Source organism: Capricornis sumatraensis, chromosome 8 (assembly GCF_032405125.1).
Source record: "Capricornis sumatraensis isolate serow.1 chromosome 8, serow.2, whole genome shotgun sequence".
NCBI lineage: Eukaryota > Metazoa > Chordata > Mammalia > Artiodactyla > Bovidae > Capricornis > Capricornis sumatraensis.
Genome location: NC_091076.1, coordinates 75,713,799 through 75,734,853, shown reverse-complemented (window position 1 = coordinate 75,734,853; position 21,055 = coordinate 75,713,799). Strand labels below are relative to the sequence as shown.

At 52.4% G+C, this 21,055-nt stretch overlaps 1 protein-coding gene across 1 annotated transcript in view; it reads right to left on the bottom strand.

The window, feature by feature from the left end:
• Positions 1-21,055, bottom strand: part of PITPNM3 (PITPNM family member 3) — a 91,883-nt gene that overhangs the window by 19,663 nt on the left and 51,165 nt on the right. The window contains exons 6-8 of the mRNA XM_068977443.1: positions 20,364-20,411; positions 3,544-3,620; positions 2,733-2,968 (exon numbers count right to left, since the gene is read on the bottom strand). Coding sequence (XP_068833544.1) covers positions 2,733-2,968; positions 3,544-3,620; positions 20,364-20,411 — 361 coding nt within the window. The remainder of the gene's footprint in view (positions 1-2,732; positions 2,969-3,543; positions 3,621-20,363; positions 20,412-21,055) is intronic.

Here is a 21,055-nt window from a genome sequence, read left to right as displayed (position 1 = left end):
CTTTTCTTTGCAACCTCAAAAGACACACCAGTTATGGAGGAGGCCACTGGTGTGGGTCAGAATACGGGTATGTCAGGACTTCCCCAGTGGTCCATTGGTTAAGACTTCATGCTTCCACTGCAGAGTTTAATCCCAGATGGGGAACTAAGATCCCATATCCATGCATGCTAAGCTGGTTCAGTCGTGTCCGACTCTTTGCGACCCTATGGTCTGTAGCCTGCCAGGCTTCTCTGTCCATGGGATTCTCTGGGCAAGAATACTGGAGTGGGTTGCCATGCCCTCCTCTAGGGGATCTTCCCCAACGAGGAATCAAACCCACATCTCTTGTGTCTCCTGCATTGGCAGATGGGTTCTTTACCACTAGTGCCACTTGGCAGCCGAAAGGGGGTGGGAACATGTCATCATGGCAGACTTCCTGGAGGAGGTGAGGTTTGATCTAGACTCAAGAAAGTCTTCAAGGAAGCTAGAAAGAGGAGAGAGGGTGTGCCAGGCATAGGGCTCACACACCAGCCATGCGGCTGCATGTATGGTATCATGTCTGTCTTTCTGAGGAGGGGATCCAGAGCCTTCATGGGCTTTGCAGAAAGGTCTGTGACCTCAGAAAAGACTGAGAGAAACTGTCCTGCAGCATCCCCCAACAAGTGGACTGACTGTCGGCCCCTGCATGGGCTCCCTCACTTCTCTGCCCCCCTCTCTCTGAGCAGCTCAGCTTCCTCTGGGACCAGCTCCCAGTGGCCCGTGCCTGCCTGCACCCTCACCCATCCTGCCTCTGTCCCCAGGGGCATTGGGCCCAGTTGGCTGGGAGGTTCAGCAGAGGGGGGAACTGTACACCCCCTCCCCAGAGCCTGCCCTTCCCCCAGAGTCCAAGCTCAGGCTGACCCAGGACCCAACACTGATCCCAGTGGGAATCTGACGGAAACGGCGGAAGGTGACAGGGCTCAGGGCACCCTGGGCAGGTGACAGAGATCCCCTGCTGCACAAGGCCAGCCTGACAGCCATTCCTCATCTCCAAAAAAACACAAATTAGAGGAAACAGCCCTCAATTGCAGCCGGAGAGATTTTAATTATCTGAGAAAGAGCTCCCTCCCAGCAGTGATTAGGGCTGATTGATGGCCCAGGCAAGATGCTGCCTGGGGGAGCGCTGGGCTCCCACTTGCTGGCCCCTCCAGTGTCCATGGGCCATTTGTCTTCCTGGGGATCGAGCCTGGACTGGGTGACCCAGCTCTGGAGGTCAGATATCCTGAGGGCGAGGGGGTGGCTGGGGGACTGAGATCGGTTGTGAAGGAACACAATTAACTCCGACTGTTGGCGTGTGACAGACAGAGCCTTCATTCAGCTCAGCTTCCCAAACCCGCGGCCGAGCCAAAGCCCAGAGGGAGTCAGGATGCAGATTCCAGGGCTCCTCCCCTCCGGATTCAGCCGCCCCAGGGGGAGGCCTACCGCCTAGCAGTTTAACAAAAATCACACCCGGGATCTGGGCCATTAACCACGTTGGGGAAATACATTTTCCTTCCTGGGCTAATCTCCTTCCTTCCAGCTCTGATAGAGATCTGCCCAGCCCGTGTTCTGGGAACACAGATGAATCTCGAAGGCAGAGGAGACTTTCCTTTCTCTCTCAGAGGGGACATATGAGACCCCTGCACGTCCTCCCCGTGCTCCCACTCGCCAACCAGAGGAGCTGAGCCCCTCTCCTTACAGCCACACTTGACGCAGAGCCTCTTCTCCATCTCCCTAGGGAGACGGCACCAGGCTGGGGGGCCCTTTCTACCCTCCTCAAAGGGGCTCCTCTTTGCAGAGGCTGTGAAAGGAGGTAAAGGGCCCCCGGTTTCTCAGTCTGTCCTGCAGAGTTTCCAGGGCAGGTTTGGATGAGGGGCCTAGGCCCTGAGAGTACACTGCCTCACTTCCAGCCGGTGGGCTTCCCTTCTCCCGCCCCGGCCCACTGTCCACCAATGGACAGCACTCCAACGAGGATGGTGACGCAAGTCACAGCCAATCCCTGTGCCCTGCCATGTGCTTCACACATATCAGCACACAGAATTCTCACGAAAACTCCAAGACGTGGTTGATATACTGTGATCAACCCCACTTTACAGATGAGGAAACGGACAGGGAGAGGTTGAAAAACTTCCTGCCCTTCCCATCCCACTCCCCACCCCACCCCCAACCCCGGTCTCACAGCTGGAACTCAAGCTCAGGATGACTGAAGAGCCCATGCCCTCACCAGGTTACGCTACTCTCAAAGCACACTCAAAAATCACCTCCTCCAGGAAGCCTCCCTGGCCTTCTCTCTGAGTGTCCACAACGCCATGTGCCACCTCCGTCAGGGCATACATCTCTACTGGCTCTGACTGTGTGGCTCAAGAGTGGGGCTGTCCGGCTTTGACTCCTGGGTCCCTGTGTAACCCTGGAGGAAACTGCTTAACTTCTCAATGCCTCAGCTTCATTATCTGGGCCAACAAGACCAGGGCCTGCTGAGCACAGCAAGGGAGTCTGAGCTATCTATCGTGGGGCACCAGCGCCACCCAGCCCCAGGCAGAAGAGAATTCGGTGCGTGGTAATCCCATTAGATTCTTGCTGATCACTCTCCTCCAGTGATGCTAGTGGTCAGTCAGGATCTGACATCCCAGGGAGGCCTTGGCAGGCACCCACCTGCCCATGTGGCTGGGGCAGCCCCTCTGCTTAGGCACCCCCCACCCGGCCCAGCCAGCCAGAACAAGCAGAAAGGAACTCACTTGGAGACAAGCGAGAAAGCCTCCGAGCAGATGGCGGGACAGGGGACGAACTTGACGAGGATGTGGCCCAGGGCTGCGGGGAAGTGGGCGCGCGTGACCTTCTCCAGCACGGAGCTGAAGGTATGGATGTCAGCCACCTTGCAGGATGGGTCCCCCAAGCCCGTGTCCAGGACATTCCCCCCGTGCAGCACCAGCAGGAGGACGTGCGTCTTGCAGGAGCGCTGCGGGCAGCCTTCCTGAGGGGGACATCAATCAGGATAGAGAGAGAGACAGGCGGTGGGGTGGGGTGGGGTGGGGAGAGAAGGCAGGGGGCACACAGAGAATCACACACACAGGGGACTCTGATGGCACCTCCTGTGTGTTCAGAGAGAGGGGCATGGGCTGCCAGGAGGGCAAGCCCCTCCACGTCAGAGTGGGATGACTCCCAAAAAGCTCTTATACGTATGGGGGCTGGAGGCCCAAAGAAGCACAGTGTGTGTTTGGTCACTCAATCGTATCCGACTCTTTTGCGACCCCATGGACTGTACCCACCAGACTCCTCTGTCCATGGGATTCTCCAGGCAAGAATACTGACATGGATTGCCATTTCCTTCTCCAGGGGATCTTCCCAACCCAGAGATCAAAAACCTTTCTCCTGCACTGGCAGGTGGCTTCTTTACCAGGGAAGCCCAGAGAGGGACAGAGACCAGCACCAGGTCACACAGAAAGTCCAGTGAGGGGCTGGGTGAAGACCGGCTGGCCCGTCTACCGGCTAGGGACTCTTCCTAGCTTTCTGACCCCAGAGGCGGCCCAGACATCCCCAGAAACCCACCTCATTGTCTTCATGGATCTCAATGCTTCCTTGGGCTGGGAACCTCTGTCTTCTCAAGGAAACTCGGTACAATTCTCCTGTAGGGCGGGGAATGGAGGACTCAGCATCTCCAGGCCCCCCTCACAGAGCCTGGACACTCCCCTGGGCCCTGGCTGGCCCATGGCCTGGGCTCCCAGGAGAACTGGAATGATAGCATCCAGAGCTTGGGAGGGCCACGCCACCCAGTCCCCACTTCCTACATCAAAACAAGCTAAAACCTCTCTCCTTCTCGGAAAGGGAGGCCGGCAAGGAGGCAGGACATGATGAGGTCCCTGAGGCCAGGAGGGCTGTCCCAGAAGGGAATTCTCCCACTCTTTCTTCCTCCCCAGTAACTTCAGCAGCAGGATGAGTGTCATCTCGTGACTCCCAGATACGGATGGAAACTTGGACCAAGCATTGTCTGAAAATAACTGGGGATGCTAGATAAAATACTTTTTAAAAATCTGGTTGAAGCTCTCAAAGTGACTGCAAAGCCTTAAATGATGGGACCCTGGTCCCGGGGAGGTGGAGCCTCCGAGAGGCAAAGCCAGCGTCTAGGACCACACGAGCTGTCACCCACGAGCTTCGGGGCCACCACTGCCAAGAATCTTTCCTTGCTTCTCTCAGCAGCCACCTCCTCCTCCAGGAAGCACTTCTGAGCATCCAGCACTGCCTGAGCTCCTGTTCCTCTACGTACATGCAGGATTCTTTACACAAAAGCTGTGGACCAAATCTGGCCCACCGTCTGTTTTTGTAAATAAAGTTTTATTGGGACACAGCCAGCTCTTTCATTTATGTATTGTCTGTGGCTGCCTGTGCCACAGTGGCAGAGTTAACTGATCATCACAGAGTCCTTACAGTTGGCAGAGGATTATCTGACCCCTTACGGAACAGTTTGTCTGACCTAACACTCACATTTCTGAAAGCCACTGCCCTGGACGTTAAGGTATAGAGAGGCCTTTAATACATCCAATGGCCCCCTCACGGCCCACCCAGTGATGCCAGCCATGGAGAAATCCACACCACCTCTCCTTTCTCCCCATGAGAAGGGTACTGTTTCCTCTGTGTGGTTGAACCACACGGTTGGACTGTGAGCCACTTGTTTGCCTGCAATGACTGGGAACTCACTCACCGCTAAAGCAGCGGGTTTTAGACCGGATGGCCCTCTCTCCTTCCCACTCCACCCCCCCCCCCCGTTGTGAGACTTCAGCACCCACTAGGAGTCATGTCTGGAGAGCAGCCTTCCCAGGGGCTTTGCGGGCAACCCTCTGGTGGGTGGGGGTGAGAGCCCTGGCCAACACATTTCTGAGTCAACAACAGCTCAGCCGCTTCTGGCCCCAGGGGAGGGCGTTCTGCAAAGAATTCCAAGTGAGAAGTTTTGCTTAATCGGGAAGTGCATTTCTGAAATATTGTGTCCTCAAGGACACAACTCTGGTCTAAGGGTAACTGCTTTATGAGCTTGGAGCTGCTGCCCAAACAGACAGGAAATCGTTTCCCCGATGATGGAGGGGGTTGCCTTGAAGGAGGAAGGAAAAAAACTTGTTTTGAGGCTGGACTCTGCCCAGCACTTACTCAGGCTCCTTCAGTGGCTCAGGCTCTTCTGCCTTATTTCTAACATCCTGTAGACCTTGCCCTGGGCTTGGCTAAAAGAGGCCTGCACCCCGTCTTCAGGACAGGATCATAATAAAAGAAACCAGTACAGGGTGCATTTTTACTGAGCACTTATTATGTTCCAGGCATTATGAGCTTTACAGGTACCATCTCATATAGCCTCCACAGTTAGCCTCTGAGCTGTGGTCCTCTTCTTATTAGCCCCATTTTACAGATAAGAAGACTGAGGCTCCACCAACCAAGATCACTGGCCCCAAACCACACAACTAATTAAGACAGAGAGCTGCCCCACACTTAGTGGAAGACAATGCTTGACAAAGTGGTTCCCTTCTCATCCCCCTGACCTCCACAGGAACTTCCCAAGAGGCAGTATGACAATCTCCTTTCTCCAGGAGAAAAAAACAGGAGCACAAAATGATAAGTGACACCTTGAAGACCGATGTCCCCAAGACCTCTTCCCCCTGCACTTGAAACAGTCTGCTAGTGGGAAACCCCAAGAAGGGACGCTGACTGTCACTTCCCCGGGATGAAGCGACCATGCTTCGTAGTCCAGGCATCCTCGTGTGTGCAGCTCTGGGGCAGCTGGACCAGGAGGAATGAGCCTGACAGAGCTGAGGTCATGGGCGGGAAGCCTGGGAGACCCCTCACTTCTGGGGCTGGGAGAGACCTAGTTGGGACCGTGGACTTTGGAGCCAGAATGCCTGAATACTAATGTAGGCTCTTTTTTTTTTTTTCAATTTATTTATTTTTTTGGCTGCACCAGATCTTTGATGCAGCATGCAGGCCTCTCTTATGACATGTGGGCTCTGGAGCTCACAGGTTCAATAGTTGTTGTACTGGGGCCAAGTTGCCCCACAGTACATAGGATCTGGGTTCCTTGACCAGCGATTGAACCCATGTCCCAGTCATTGGAAGGTGGATTCTTAACCGTCGGACCACAAGGGAAGTCCCCAAATGTAGATTCTTACCAGGTGTGAGTTCTGTGCCTCAGTTTCCTCATCTGGAATATGGGCATAATAATAGAAGCTACCTTATAGAGTGGATGATGAGGATAAAGGAACCCGTATATACAAAGTGCCCAGGACAGGGCCTGGGACATGGTAAGAGCTATAAAAGTGTTAGTAGTTGTTTACTGTTATTATTACTGTGATCCAGGGTGCATCGGGGTGGGCAGGTGGGGCAAAGAGCCAGGGCCACAGCTGACACAATGTGGCCAGAAGCTGATGGGGACATCACCACCTCCACACTCCTGCCCTGCCCCCAAGTCCCTCCCTGAGACCTGGCAGGCTCCCCAGCCTCACTGGGCTGGATGCCTGCTTGCAGTGTGATTACAGAATTAAATACTGTGATTGCCACAAATTACCATGGCGAGGCTATAAATAAGTTGCAGGGAAGACGTGAGGGTCCTGCCATCTCCTGGGCACCATGCCCTGCGTTAGGTGGGGACCTCACCCTCTACCCTCACTGCTTACACAGACTCAGAGGACCTGCATCCTTGATCTTCCTGTGGTCAGCTCCCTTGGGGCCCACATGATGCTCTGGGTATTAAACCATGCTGAGTCCTGGATGCTAACAATGCTGAGGCAGTTCCTGGCTCAGAGGAGACAAGAGACCAGCAGGGTTGCCCTCACCATCCCTCAGCCCTTCTGTAGCTGAGGGGAAGAGTCTGACCCCCCAAGCTGTTCGAAGACAGAGACTTGCTTCCTTTTAATGCACAAAAGTCAGAGATACTTTGCTCTAGGAGAGGGGAGGAGGGTAGACTTCACCTGCCAGATCTGAATTTTGGCCCCTTGAGAGCTGACTAACAGAAGCAGAGTTTCCCCATCTCCAGTCTTAGAAGAGGCGTCTGTAGACAAATTGAAAGGCAGCTTAGTACCCGTCTGCTGGTATCTTGCCCACAAGGGTTCTGCTCCTCTAAGAACCAGACATTCCTACTATAATGAGTGAGGCCACTGGCTCTGAATCACCCAAAGACACAGCTCTCACTCTTCCATGCCTTTGCTCACCCTGAACCCTCTGCCTGGTAAGGCCTTCCTCCTCTGCAGACCAGCAAACTCCTACCTAACCTTCAAGACCCCACTCAATTGTCACCACCTCTGGAAAGCTTTCTGAGAGCTACTTACAGAGGGTTATCTCACAGTGTGCCTGGTGGGGCCTGGCTTGTTGCTGTGAGCTTATTTGTCTATTGCCTCATGAGACTGTGGACCACTTGAGAGCAGGGCTTATCAGTGGTCAGGACCTAGCATAGCATTTTTGTGAAAACGTATTGCAAGTGAAGATCCCAGGGTGCACATGACCTAGGAGACATCTCTATGCTATCAGCCCCCGAGGAGAAATCAGGATCAAAGGAGCACCATCCACTGGGAGGTACATTCCTTGGAAGTCCCCAGAGGATGCTGTCAGGGAACTTCTGGGAATTCTAGAGCAGTCTGGCCTGGGCCTTATCACTCAGCCCCTAATGGCTGCCCCAGAGCCTCCGGTGACAAGAGCTGGTGGCAGGGGTTCCTGGGTGGTGGGAAGCCACATGCCAGGGGCCCCAGGACTTCACTGTCAGGCTGCCTGTTTCTTCCTACTTCCTGTTCATTTCTGTTTGCAAGGCCTTACTCAGGCTGGGTCCCTGCCGTGCCCAGATTAGGGGCGGGGTGAGCCCACAGCTGTTTTTGTGACAACGCTTTGGGATGAGCTCTGAGGCAAGCCAGCTACTGCCATGCCTGTGCTCGGCACCCCTGCCAGCACTGGCACCCGGACCAGAGGCCCACCCAGCTCACCATGGCTCCTCCTCCCAGTTGAAGAATAGAGGCTATTTTTGCTTTAATCACAACCTTGGAAAGGCACAAATCGTGATCATCCCTTCTAATTACCAATGTGCCGCACTGCTCTCGAGACAAAAGCCAAGGTCATCACCCACACGCTCGGCACCCTAAGCAGAGTGTCACCCGGGTTGGCCGAAGACTCTGTCTCCATCTCTCTTGCCATCTGCCACTGGGGACCCACAAGGAGTAGATGCTGGCAGTGCCCCCAGGCTAAAGCTGATCATTGAATTTTACCCTCCTTCTACCAGTGACAGTCTCCCTATCTCCCTCTTAAGTCACGCCCCAGGGTCAATTGAACAGAACTAGACCCAGCTTGAGACCACATGGCACGTTATGAGACATGTCTGCAGAAACACCTAATCCTTTAGAGCACGTTGAAGCACACGCATGGGCAAACACACACACACACACGTTTTTCTGGATGAGCCCAATGGCTTGGCTGTCCCACTCTGATGTGGGAGATAGCAGCTAGATCCAGAAATGTCTGGGAATATCTAGAGCTTCATTCAGCAGCAAGCAGGGGGTTCAGACCAGAGCCCCAACCCGCCCTGCCCCCACCACAGAGAGACCCACATGGAGAAGGGCAAACACACAGGATATGGACACAGAGTTCTAGGATGGGAAATGTACGCCCTAGTCAGAGAGTGATCTTGACCACTCTCCCCACCATTGCCAAAGGAGAGGGTAGACAACATTCCCTCTTTTTTTTAAAGCTTTTTTTTTGTAATGTGGACCATTTAAAAAATCTTTATTGAATTTGTTACAATATTGCTTCTATTTTATGTTTTGGTTTTTGGCACATGAGGCATGTGGAGTCTCAGCTCCCCGAGCAAGGATCAAACCCACACCACCTGCACTGGAAGTGAAGTCTTAACCACTGGACCACCAGGGAAGTCCCCTGTGTTCCCTCCTAAGAGTCATGCAGTCGGAGATTCCATGAATCCAAGCGTGCTGTGTGAGCTCAAGCATCCATGCCCAGCAGAATAATACCCTTGGACCCTAATGGGACCTGCAGGCAGGATGGGTGAGTTGCTTTGAGGGGCCTCAGAGGAAGGAAGAGGAACCAGAACATGGCAGGTGGCAGATGTCACCTGGATTTTCAAAGTGGTTGATTGCACCTAGGGAGTGTCATGTCAAATTCCAGACAAGATCTATTGCAAATTAAAAAAAAAACAAGTGTTTGGGGGGCCATTAGAAAAGGAAGCAATGGCCCCCAGAGTGCTGATAGGCTCACTTGGACCTCCCTGGCCAACCCCATCTCATTGCTTGTTGGGTGGGGTCACTGGACTGGGAACCCAAGCAAGCACCAAGGGCTTAGGGCATCTTGGGGAGGAGGGACTCTGACAGATGACAAAGGTCGGAACCTTCAGCTCTCAAAGCAGCTCAAGGAGTGTGGGTTTGTGAACGGGGGCAGGACACGGATGGGACAACGTGAAGCAGGGAAAAGCAGGAGACTTTGTAGGATAGTTGTAAAGTTTTTTGAAACAGTGAAATCTTTTGTCCAGTGCAATTTTCTTTAGGAGCCCAGTTTGTAGAACATGTGAAAGTAGGCAGCTCTGGCTGAAGCAGGTTGGGGGGCCCAGAGCCCCACTTCCTTACTCCCCTCACCCTTGCCTTAGGCAACAACTGAGGGCTCCAGAGAACAATTAAAAAGCCACTGACCTTGTTCACCAGACAGACTTCAGACCACCCTCCTCCTTGGTGCCCCAGTCCTGGGCTTTATGCAAAATAGCAATCTAGGTGGAGGGGTGGGATGAAGGGTTAGAGGCCTGATAGTGGAAGAAAACAAAGAGTGTTTATAAGTGGTTTTCTGTGGATGGTGGGACAACGTGTGATTTTTTTTAACTTTCTACTTTTCTCTGTTTTCCAATTTTCCTCTAGCTAACTCAGTTCTTTTAGTTGAAAACTATTTATGAATACATCGAATGACTGCAGTACAAGTATGTGTCATATTTACAATAAGAACATTTTCAACACACTATCATACAACTCCTGATGCTACTAAATGCAAATACTACAGACAAAACAAAGTGAAGTGCTCTGCCCCCTGGAAGCTGAGAGTAAATGAGAGAACGCAAAAAAGGAAAAGAAATGTTATGGAAGGAAAGAACAAATGGGAAACCCGATGAGTGAGTCACCATCCTGCATTTGAGTTAAAAATTCAACTTGACATCAGTTGCCAATTCCTCTTCCATTGGTTATTGCCCAAACCTGTGTCAGGGCTGAAAGCACCAAGATGAATCAGATACACAGCAGGTGACTATGAGGGTCTCTTAGTACTTGAGGGTCACATGATCAAGGTCAGGTCACACAACAAAGATCTATGTCATGTGACCAAGCCCAGTCACATGATCAAAGGCTGCAAACAGTTGGAGCCAGGGTAATGGGACCCCCCAAAGATAGTCAGCCTCTGAGGCTGCACACACTAGAGACTTTGGAATGAGGAGGGGTCATCCCTGTTTTGTCCCTGCAGCTCAGGCCACTCTGAGGACATGTCTGGAACCCAATAACTGGGAAGGAAAGTTAAGGAATGAAGCCCGGCCTGGGGAAGAACAGGCTCCATAGGACACAGTCGCAGCCTGCAAATCCCAGCTGAGCTGCATTTGGGTCATGGAAGCAAAGGTGTGGGATGAATGGGGGTGGGGATAGTTTCTGGAGAGTTCCAAATCAGCACAACTAAGGACATGTTTAACAGTTCAAGAGTGACCCGTGCTGGCCCAAGGGCAGGATGCTCTCTGCTCTTCAGGAGGTTGTACAAGTAAGGGTGTAAGTGGTCACTCAGCAGGGGTGCTGGCAAGGACTGTTCATCTAGGAGTGGGGATCTAGAGGCTGGGTTCCCTCCTGTGACTCCTCAACCCTTTCAGGGTCAGAAACCCATCAAGTCAGCCTGGATTCATCTGGAGAATGAGGCCAAACCTCCAGGGATACTGGTCTCCACTAAGGCCTGACCCTCGCTAGGGTCTGGGTCCCAGATCCTAACTCTTGAAAACACACTTTTGGCCGAGGAGCTGCTCCCCTGGGGGAAACCAGTGTGGCCATCTTGAATCAGGCCCAGGGAAGGTTTCAGACATACAATCTAAGAACGCTTCCTGCCACTACACAGTGATGCTAGAAGGGCTTGGCATCTTCTCTCCTGGGGACTCTCCTATAACAAACACAGTCTTCTTCAAATGTGTCTTAAGTTTCTAGTCCTCATTCAGGCAAACTTCACATTCAGCCTGAGGTGTTCTGCCCATTTTACAGGTGAGAAAACTGAGGTTCGGAGAGGTTAAGTGAAAGGGTACGGATATGAACTCAGGTCACCCAGCAAGGGCTCTTTCATCCTCTTGAATCACCACCCCCAAAGGTGAGGGTAAGAAAGGGGTGTGCTTGTCAGTCTTTTCAGTGCCTCCACATGGACTTCCCTGGTTGGTGCAGTGGATAGGAATTCACCTGCCAGTGACGGGGACACAGGTACAATCCCCAATCCAGGAAGATTCCATATGCTGCTGAGCAATTAAGCCTGAAAGCCACAATTACTGAGCCTGTGCTCTAGAGCCCATGCTGCACGACAAGAGAAGCCATCATAAAGAGACACCTGTGCATCGCAATGAAGAATAGCCCCAGGACTTCCCTGCTGACCCAGCAGCTAAGACTCCATGCTCCCAATGCAGGAAGCCTGAGTTTGATCCCTGGTCAGGGGACTAGATCCCACATGCCGCAGCTAAAATTGGAACAGCCAAATAAATATATAAAAGAAGAGCCCTTGCTCACCACTACTAGAGAAAGCCCACATGCAGCAATGAAGACCCAGCACAATCAAAAATAATAAAAATAAATAAAATGCTTAAATGCCTCCACACCACAGCCTGCCTGCAGAGCAATCCCTGGGAGGGAGGGAAAGAGGAGTGAGGCTGTGATTAGGAGCAGAAGCCTGCCTGAACTTTGGGGTCCTACTCTCTAAGGGACCTCCGTCAAGCTAGCCCTGGCCCTGCTTGAAAGTCAGCACACAAAGGAACCCAACAGCACACTCCTCCACGGTAATCCCTGAATATAGAGTGAAGTCAGAAAGAGAAAAACCAATATCATTCATTAATGCCTATATGTGGAGTCTAGAAAAAATGGTGCAGATGAGATTATTTACAAAACAGAATAGAGACGCAGAAGTAGAGAACAAACATATGTATACCAAGGAGGGAAAGAAAGGGGCGGGATGAGTTATGAGATTGGGGTTGACATATACACACTATGGTGCATGCACGCGTGTTCAGTTGCTTCAGTCGTGTCTGACTCTTTGCGAAGCTGTGGACTGTAGCCCGTCAGGCTCCTCTGTTCATGGGGTTCTCCAGGCAAAAATACTGCACTGGGTAGCCATGCGCTCCTCCAAGGGATCTTCCTGACCCAGGGATCGAAACCATATCCCTTGCAACTCCTGCATTGCAGGCAGATTCTTTACCACTGAGCCACGGGGGAAGCCCCACACACTATTGGTTTATGTATAAAATAGATAACTGATGAGAGCCAACTGCATCACTCAGGGACCTCTACTCAGTTCTCTGTAGTTCCAAATGGGAAGGAAACCCAAAAGAGGATATATGTACGTAGAGCTGATTCACTTTGTTGCACAACAGAAACTAACACAACGTTGCAGAGCAACTGTACTCCAGTAAAAATTAATTTAAAAAGAACAGAAATTGCTCTAAAATGCCTCTTTCTCACTTCTCAGATGAACAGTTATCAACACCCAGCCACCCACCAGGGTGTGGTAAATCAGTCCCTCCTCATTCATTGCTGGTGAAATCGAAAACCAGATCAACCTCTGTGGAGGTCAGTGTGGCAAGATCATTCCAGACACAGAATGCCCTTGATCCAGCAATTCCAAGTCCATGTGCAAGATGACGTGAGTACAACACTAACCATCATCACAGTCTTTATGGTACGGACAAGAGACAGGAAGCAACCTCTGTGGAAATTCCCCGATGGTCCAGTAGGTTAGGGCTCCACACTTCCATTGCAGGGGGCGTGAGTTAAATCCCTAATCGGGAAACTAAGATCACACAAGCCACGTAGCTCAGCCAAAAAAAAAAAAAAAAAAAAAAGGAGAAACAAGAAAAGAAGGAAAGCAACCTGTGTGCCACCAACAGGGGCCTGGTTCAATAAAGCCGGCCACAGTGAAATATGCACCCTTTGCAAAGAAGGATGCTCCCTCGATGTATTCAGTAGTCAAATACTCCCAATACGTTATCATTTGAGAAAAGTAAGGTGCAGACTGGAAAGCACCGGATGCTACCATCTGTGTGGGGTATATATAAGGATATATATAAATGAATATTCATGGAGATGCCCATGTATGCAGAGAATATCTCTGGAATGTTCTAGAAGAACCTAGTCACAATCGTGGCTTCTGGAAAAAGGGAACCACCCTCATTACCTTCGTTCCTTTAGAATTTTCTATTTTATACCATGTCCGTGTGCTATCTACTCTAGAGACATATTAAAAATAAGAATTTTTTCAAAGGGCATGGAGCAGGGTATTTTTGTTTGTTTTTTTTATTCTGAGATACCAATTTGTATGTCCTCCCCATTTCAGCTCCTTTGCCTCTGGGGAGCTTTGTGGCAGAGCTTCCCGGCTCTTGTTTCCAAAAGCCCTTTTGTTCTCAGAAGAAAGGGATTTGAGGAGACAGAGGTTCCTCGAGACTAAAAAGAGGTCGCCAACCCCTGCCCCAGGCTGAGGGGAGAATGCAGACCTAGCAGGGGCGCCCCCCAACTCGGGGACTGTTGCAAGTCCAGGAAGGTAGAAGATGATCTGAGGGAGGTCTGACTGCCCTGTGCCCCAAGCAGCCTGGCCCCTAAGCCAGGAGCCACAGACCAGGACAGAGGGGGCTGGGGCTTGGAGCCCCCGGAGGCCGTGAGTGTGGACAGAGAGCTCCCGGCACACACGCGTGTGCCCACACAGTGTTCCCCTACTAGGGTGGTGGGTAAGAGCCCCGGGGGCCTTGGAACCAGGGCAGGAAGAGGAGGAAAAGGGAAACCCCTGGAATCACAGAGTAGGGCTGTCTCACCAGTCCAGCTGGGTGGGTCTGCAGAGTCAAAATTACAAAGTGGCTTCTAGAAAAAGAAAGAAACATCCCTGTCCCGATACTGAAACAGCTTTTTGAAAAAATAAAGGAAGGGGTGGTTCTTTCACAAGTAAGTCAGTGGACGGTGCAGTATGGGCTCCAAGTTCCCCTCCAGCTTCCCGCTCCCCACTCCCCATGAGGCTCCCTCCCGCCAGATCACCACAGGCCATCCCTCCACGGCCCCTCTCCTCAAGGCCAGGCTCTGCGGGGTTGGGGGTGAAGACTCTCCACACAGTGACCTTCAGGGCTGGGAGAGGCCCAGGGCATCGTCCTCTGCCCCGTGGGTTTCCTCAACCAGAGAATGAAGTCCCGCCCACTAGACTCTCCTCCAGTCACGCTGCTTGAGAGCCTTCCTTTTCCTGCTGGAAATCCCCAACAGAATCATGACTAGACTAGCTGCCCTACAGAAATCTTGTCGCGTCAGCCCCCACTGTCCTCTCCTGGCTTCCCCCGTCCTGACCATAGCCTGTGTGGTCCCCCTGCAGGCCCCAATCTCCACCCACCTCTCCGCCACTCATCTCAGCCTCTCTGAGCTCAACCAAGGCAGCCTTTTGACTGTTTTCGAGCATCTCCTGCCCCTCTCACCACAGGGCCTTTGCACATCCTGTTCTCTGTGTCTGGACTCGACTTCTCACCCTCTATGCCTAGATAACCCCTACAGAAACCTCAGTGTTCCCTCCTCCTAGGTGTCTTTCCTTCTCACTCTCTTCCTCCCAAAAGCACCACGGCTTTCTGTTTCCTGGGACTAATCCTTATACTTTCAGTTTTGTGGTTATTTCACTTGTCTTTCCCTCCTCCAACACCCAGCAGACTGTAAGGTCCTTCAAGGCTGGAACTGGGTTTGTTTCTGTGCCATTTTATCCCCAGAGACTATTAAGGTCCTGGCATATAAAAGAGGCTCATTAAATATTTTTCAAACAAGCAGATGAATGAACTAATCATTTGTTCCCGTTTTGTGCCCCTCTGTGTGTCAGAGGCTGCACACGTCCAGGCAAAGCAGACGCAGCACACGGACACTCGCGTAAATGACTGCACTGATGCTTTGACACACACAGTGGTGCACACTCACAAATGCACAGGCACACATTTCCCTGCGTGTGCACACACACACACACACAGAGGAATGGACCATGCCAAGCATCGGCTTACGCACACGCACGCAAGTGCTCCCAAGGCGGACGTCTGCCACCCTGAGCTCATTAAAGCTGGCTAAATATAGCCCGTCTGCAGCTGTGCTCAGCAAGCTGCCCACACAGGCCAGGAAAAGATACCAGTTACCAGGCAGAGAGTGGGGAGGCCAGCCGTGGGCCTGGGGCTTCATGCCCCACACCTATGTGGGGCTTCTGGGGGTGCCAAGGGGATGAGGGTACACAGGATGGGTAGCCCTTTGGTGACTGGTCTGGACATTCAGAGCTGCTCCTTTAGTCCCTGATCCCAGGCAGTGGGAGGTGAAGTCAAACCACATCCCCATGACAGTATGGTCATCTTCCCCCTCTCTCTTTCTGGGATAACCTATGGGCTCTTCTGACAGTTATTGGGGTCAAGAAGTCAAGGTCAGCCCAGAATCTGGGACTGGAGCCAGGACACCACCTGGGAGACACTGGGACTTTGTCGGTGCCTTGGGTAGAGGCTTGGTCAGGATGAAGATCAAGGGATGGTCTGGGACCAGGACTGGGACTCGGTCTGGGACCAGGACTGGGTCTCAGTCTGGACCACTGTTGCGGTCCACTGAGTTCAGAGGCCCACTACTCACCTCGCTCTGACAAGCAGGCATGGCCATGGGCAGACCCACCCCACGCCCTGGGCACTGCCTGCTGCGCTACCCTGGCCCCGGGAAAGCCATCTGACGACCACAAGTGCAGGTCACATGAGCAGGTCACACTGTATTCCACACAGACTGGGTCCAGCTCCAAGGGCACAGTAGGAGGTCCTCCTGTCCGCCTGGCCCCTCCTCCCACCCCCCACAGGTGCAGATGAGAGAGAGGAAGTCCCTCCAACTTGCGCTTTTCTGTGCATGTCCTGGACTGCAGTTTTGGGGGAACTGGCTCTTGGAGAGGGTGCCTGTGTGACACAGGGGACAGTGGGGCACTTCTCCCAGTACCTGGGGTGACCGGAAAGGGGAAAAATAGGAACACGGGAGCCCAGACCAGACATGAGACTAAGCTCTGGAGAGAGAGGAGTGAAGAGATCTGGGTTTGAGAACCTTCGGGGGAAGGTTGTCTACCCCTGAGCCTGGCAGGCTACAGTTCATAGGGTCACAAAGAGTTGGACACAGCTAAAGGGACTTAGCATGCATGCATTCCTCTTCTCAGTGTGACACAGTTGTGATGACTGCAGCCCTTCCCAGCATGCAGGTGTTCATGAAGATCCATGTAGAGTGCCCAGTGCCTTGTGAAGCTGCTGAGAGGGCAAGGGAGTGGGGATGGAGAGAGGGACGCGGCCATGGGTCTCCTGGGAGTCACACTCCCCCCTGGAGTGGGACCAGGTGGGCAGGGCAAGGAGAGTTACTACACCCACCAAACCAATAGCTGCACCCCCAGCCTCCTCTGTGGTGATGGTAGGTTCCGGCAGCAAGTGGGTAGACCCGCTCCCTGATCCAAACAGCTGTGAATGGAGTAGAAGGCAGAGGCCAAGAGGACTGGGTCCTGAGGGAATCACTCTGGAAGCCCAAGTCCTTCCTAGCATCTCTTGCTAGCATCTGCTACCACCCTCTCCAGGGGGCTGGATGCACTGCTCCAGCTTTCCTTCTAGCTTAAGAGAAAACTGTGCTTGGAGCTCCTTTTAGAAGTCAGTGTGGAAAGGAAGGGGAAAGCAATGTGGGAAAGGTGGGCAGCTAGGTCATGCCAAGGAAAGTCTCATCCTTTACTGGAGAGGAATCATGAAAGGGCGTCGGGGTATGAGGACAAGTCTGCCACCTGTGAAGGTCTCTCTGACACTCTGGAGGAAGAATCAAAGTGGGAGAGACCAGAGGCAGGGAGGCCAGCATGGGGGGCTGGATTTGTCCAGGAGAGAGATGACGGTGGCTTCAACTGGAGAAGGGATGGGGAGCAGAGCAGGCCCATTCCCCAAACTCCTCCCAGTCTCTATGGCCAGCTCAGGAGGGCTCCCTGGGGACTCAGACTGTGACAGTGACAGCGGCGCCGGCCACGGGACCAGTAGGGCATGGAAAACACCAAACTCCAAAAGAGGCTAAGATGCAGCTCCTACACCTGCACCAGGTGTCGTAACCTCATCCAAAAGCCAATAATAAGTGAGAAGCAGGAAACGCTCCCTATGTGTGGGGTGCAGACCCTGACAACCACGTGTATGACCGCTATGCCCGCGGTGACTCTAGAAGTAAAGTAGACATTATGATCACCTTTCCACAGCTGAGTAAACCGAGGCCCAGAAATGTTAGGTAACTTGCCCAAAGCAGCACAGAGAGCAAATGAAGCAACTGGGCTTCAAACCCACGTCTGATACCTTTAAAGCTCTGTCGCACGAGTCCCAGGATTTTCTGGGCAATTTGCACCACCTCCCACCTTGTTTTTAGTGACGTTTTGAAAAACCAAATGTAAAACTTAAATAAGATAATATACACAGAAGTATAACATAAATGATCAAGCGCGTTATAAACATCAGGCATCGCCACTGTTCTGTTTTTATTCAGGGTCACAGACATTTATTCTGCTGCAAATCACCATCAACCACCACCACTATTTCATAAAAGAAAAGGTGTCTGAAAGCCACAATGTGCAGACAGGATAAAATCATGGAATAAAAATCCTGTTCTCTCAACTGAATGGGTTCAACATCACAATAAACACATTACAGAACTGTCATTTTGTCTCATTGTCAAAAATGTTAGGTTTGTGCTTGGGAATTACTGCCCTCAATGACCATTTCAGCTCTGAAATTCTTCCATGCATCTATAGTTATTCTTTACTAAACAAGAATATGCTTTAGGAGCAGACGTGGATGACAACCTTCAGCAATATCATTCTGACTAAAATCTATAACTATGGTATAAAAAAAAAATGGCTTTGCTTCTCCTTAAATATACATTTTTCCAACCAAGTCCAGAAGACAGCAAACGTCTGATCAGTGTATTTGTGTCTGTGCAGAACAGAGCTGTGGTTGGCATCATGGAGACAGTCCCACGGCAGGTGGCCGTGTTTTTTCCCTTTGAGGATGCTGTGGTTTCTTCCTCCCAGAGGCCCAGAAGGAGTGATCTGGGCTCGGTTTCTCTCTCACATTCCTGATGAACATGATTAATCCTTTGCTTTTATTTTATGATATTTTGACATCTCCAGGGGAGTCTAGCTGGCCAAGGGGAGACTGCCCCACCTGGGCCATGCTAATTCCTAGAGATAATAAACAACTCACCCTAGAATGTGCCCTTCTATGCAAACCAACCAATTGTGGGTCCTTACTGCCAATCAACTCCTTTATCTAACGCCCACCCACCAGGCCAATATCCAACCCCCTGCCCAGGAGCCCTAGAACTAGAGACTGTCCTGTAGCCCAGAGCTTGCAACATTATTCAAACCAACCAGTCCGCAGCTGTTTCCTCTGCCCTGCCATGCCTTTCCTGTGGAGAACACAATCTGGGCTCTGGGCCATGTATTCCCCACGCTCCTTCTGCCTCCTGACCGACCTGGTGCTTCCCCCATGGTCCCTCCCCTGGAGAAGTGTAAATAACAAATCTTTCTGTCAAAAGCACTCATCTCTCTGGTCTTCACTCAGTCACCTCTATAAATCAAAATTCCATGGGTAAGGACTTCCCTGGCAGTCCAGTGGCTAAGAACCCCATGTTTCCACTGCAGGAGGCACAAGTTTGATCCCCGATCAGGGAACTAAGATCCCATATGCTGTATGGCGTGGTCAATAAAATAATAAGTGTACATATCGTAAAAAAGAAAAAAAAACAATCTTGGGGGGCTTCCCTGGTGGTACAGTGGATAAAAATCCTCCTGCCAATGCAGGGGATACAGGTTCGATCCCTGGTCCAGGAAGATCCCACATGCCATATGCCACAACCACTGATTCTGCACTCTACAGCCCGTGCTCCCCAAAATCAAAAGAAGCCACTGTAATGAGAATCCCGTGTACTGCAATAAAGAGTAGCCCCCACCCGCCACAACTAGGGAAAAGCCTATGGAGCAACAAAGACCCAGTGCAGCCACAAGTAAATAAATAAAGGAAGCTGTCTAAAAAAAAATCCTGTGGGTACATTTTAACAGAGATCCCCTCATACAGGGCTTGGTTCCTCACATCCTGTAAGGACACGAGAGAGAGAGAGAGAGAGAGAGAGAACTGCCCACTCTCTGCGCTGCCCCTCCCCTTGCCCCGTGAACTTTTTGGCCTGAGCCTTGGTGGGGTGGGGAGGGGGCGCCCCTCTCAGAGATACCCAAGCCTCCCAACCCCTGAGTGGCTTCATCTATGAACTGCCACTGGATGTTAGGTGCACAGAAACCTTCTCAGAGACCTATGCCCCTACTCGGGGCAGGCCGTGGGAAGCTGGTGCGTGTAGGTACCACGACCTGGAAGAACTGGGAGGAAGAAAGACTTCAGCCTGGGGGACGGGGTGGGCAGAATGGGCTGGGCCCCACAAAGCTGCAATCACAGGTCAAAGGGGAGCAGGAGAGAGAAGGAAGGGGAGTTCTGAGCCCAGACTCTTCCAGACACACACATACCCCCTCCTTGTGTAAAACTCAATACTGTCAACAGGAAAGACATCTGCCAGTCCACTCCAAACCTCCAAGAAAGATGCCCTGAGGTTGCGGTGTCAGAAACAGACATCTTTACCAAATCTCTCCTGGGTCTAACCTTGTGCTCGGCCTCTTGAGAAAACACAGGCAGAAGGAAACTTGGAGAAGCCTGCATCATTGGAAGGACCACAAGCACCTGGGCAGCCCCACTCTGCAGACACGGCCTCCGAGTGATGGGACCTAAGGGTCCTGAGCCCTGGCACAGCCTTGGTTACTGTGTCACCCACTGTGGTTCCTGGAAGTTGAGTCATCCAAAAGAATCGATCTCAAAGGTTCAGAGGGTGTGCTCCCCATTCCTGTTCCCCCACCCTCTCTGCCCACAAGCAGACCCCACACGAGGCTTCCCGTGGTTCCACCTGCTCTGCTGGCCTCCGTCTCCTGGCACCCCCAGCCTCAGGCCCCGGAGGCAGACAGTGGCCCCAGCCCTCTGGTCCCATGCAGTGGTGAAGACCCTACCACCCAAGTGGGTGAGGGAGTTTGGACCCTTCCAACAAAAAGAGACACCTGGGGGGTAGTGGGGGGCCACTCACGCTGTTTCTCCTGGAGGAGGCTGGAAGTGCACGGCGTGCTCCCTTCTCCTGCAGAAGAAGAACAGACAGGTGAGTGGACACCCCGTCACTGTTGGCCGGGCACAGGAGGCCACAGTGGCCAACTCAGCACCCCCGTCTGGCTGCTCCCTCCCCGAGCAGGGGGTGGGCGGAGGGATTCCCCCACCCCCTCATGCCCTGCTCCACCCCTGCCACTCCCAGATCTGAGTTCTTTATACCTTTATACACGACGAAGCAGAAGCCCTGATGCCACTGCCTGGGGAGGTGTGTCCTGGACACCTTTTCACCTTTGCCTGCTCACCTTCATAAAGCGGATGCTCACGTGGGTTTCTCTCTGCTCTTACTCTCCCATGAGGGTCACCACGGCACTGCAGACACCCGGAAAGCTCTGCCTCTAGTCCAGCCTCTCGGCTAAGTCCTGGATCCACATCACCTCCCGGACATCTGTTCAGCAGATTGCCCACATGCACCACGACCACAGAGTGGGTCCTGGAACTGCCCCTCTTCCCAAGTCTCCACGAAGGCACCGCCTTCTCACCACGCCTGGGAACCACCCATGACCCCCCCCACCCCGTCCCATCCCCACATTCAGTCAGTCACAGAATGCTGGGGGGTCAGGCTCCTTCTCTCCTCCTTGCCCTCTCCTAGTTCACCAGATTGGCACTCCCCAGTGG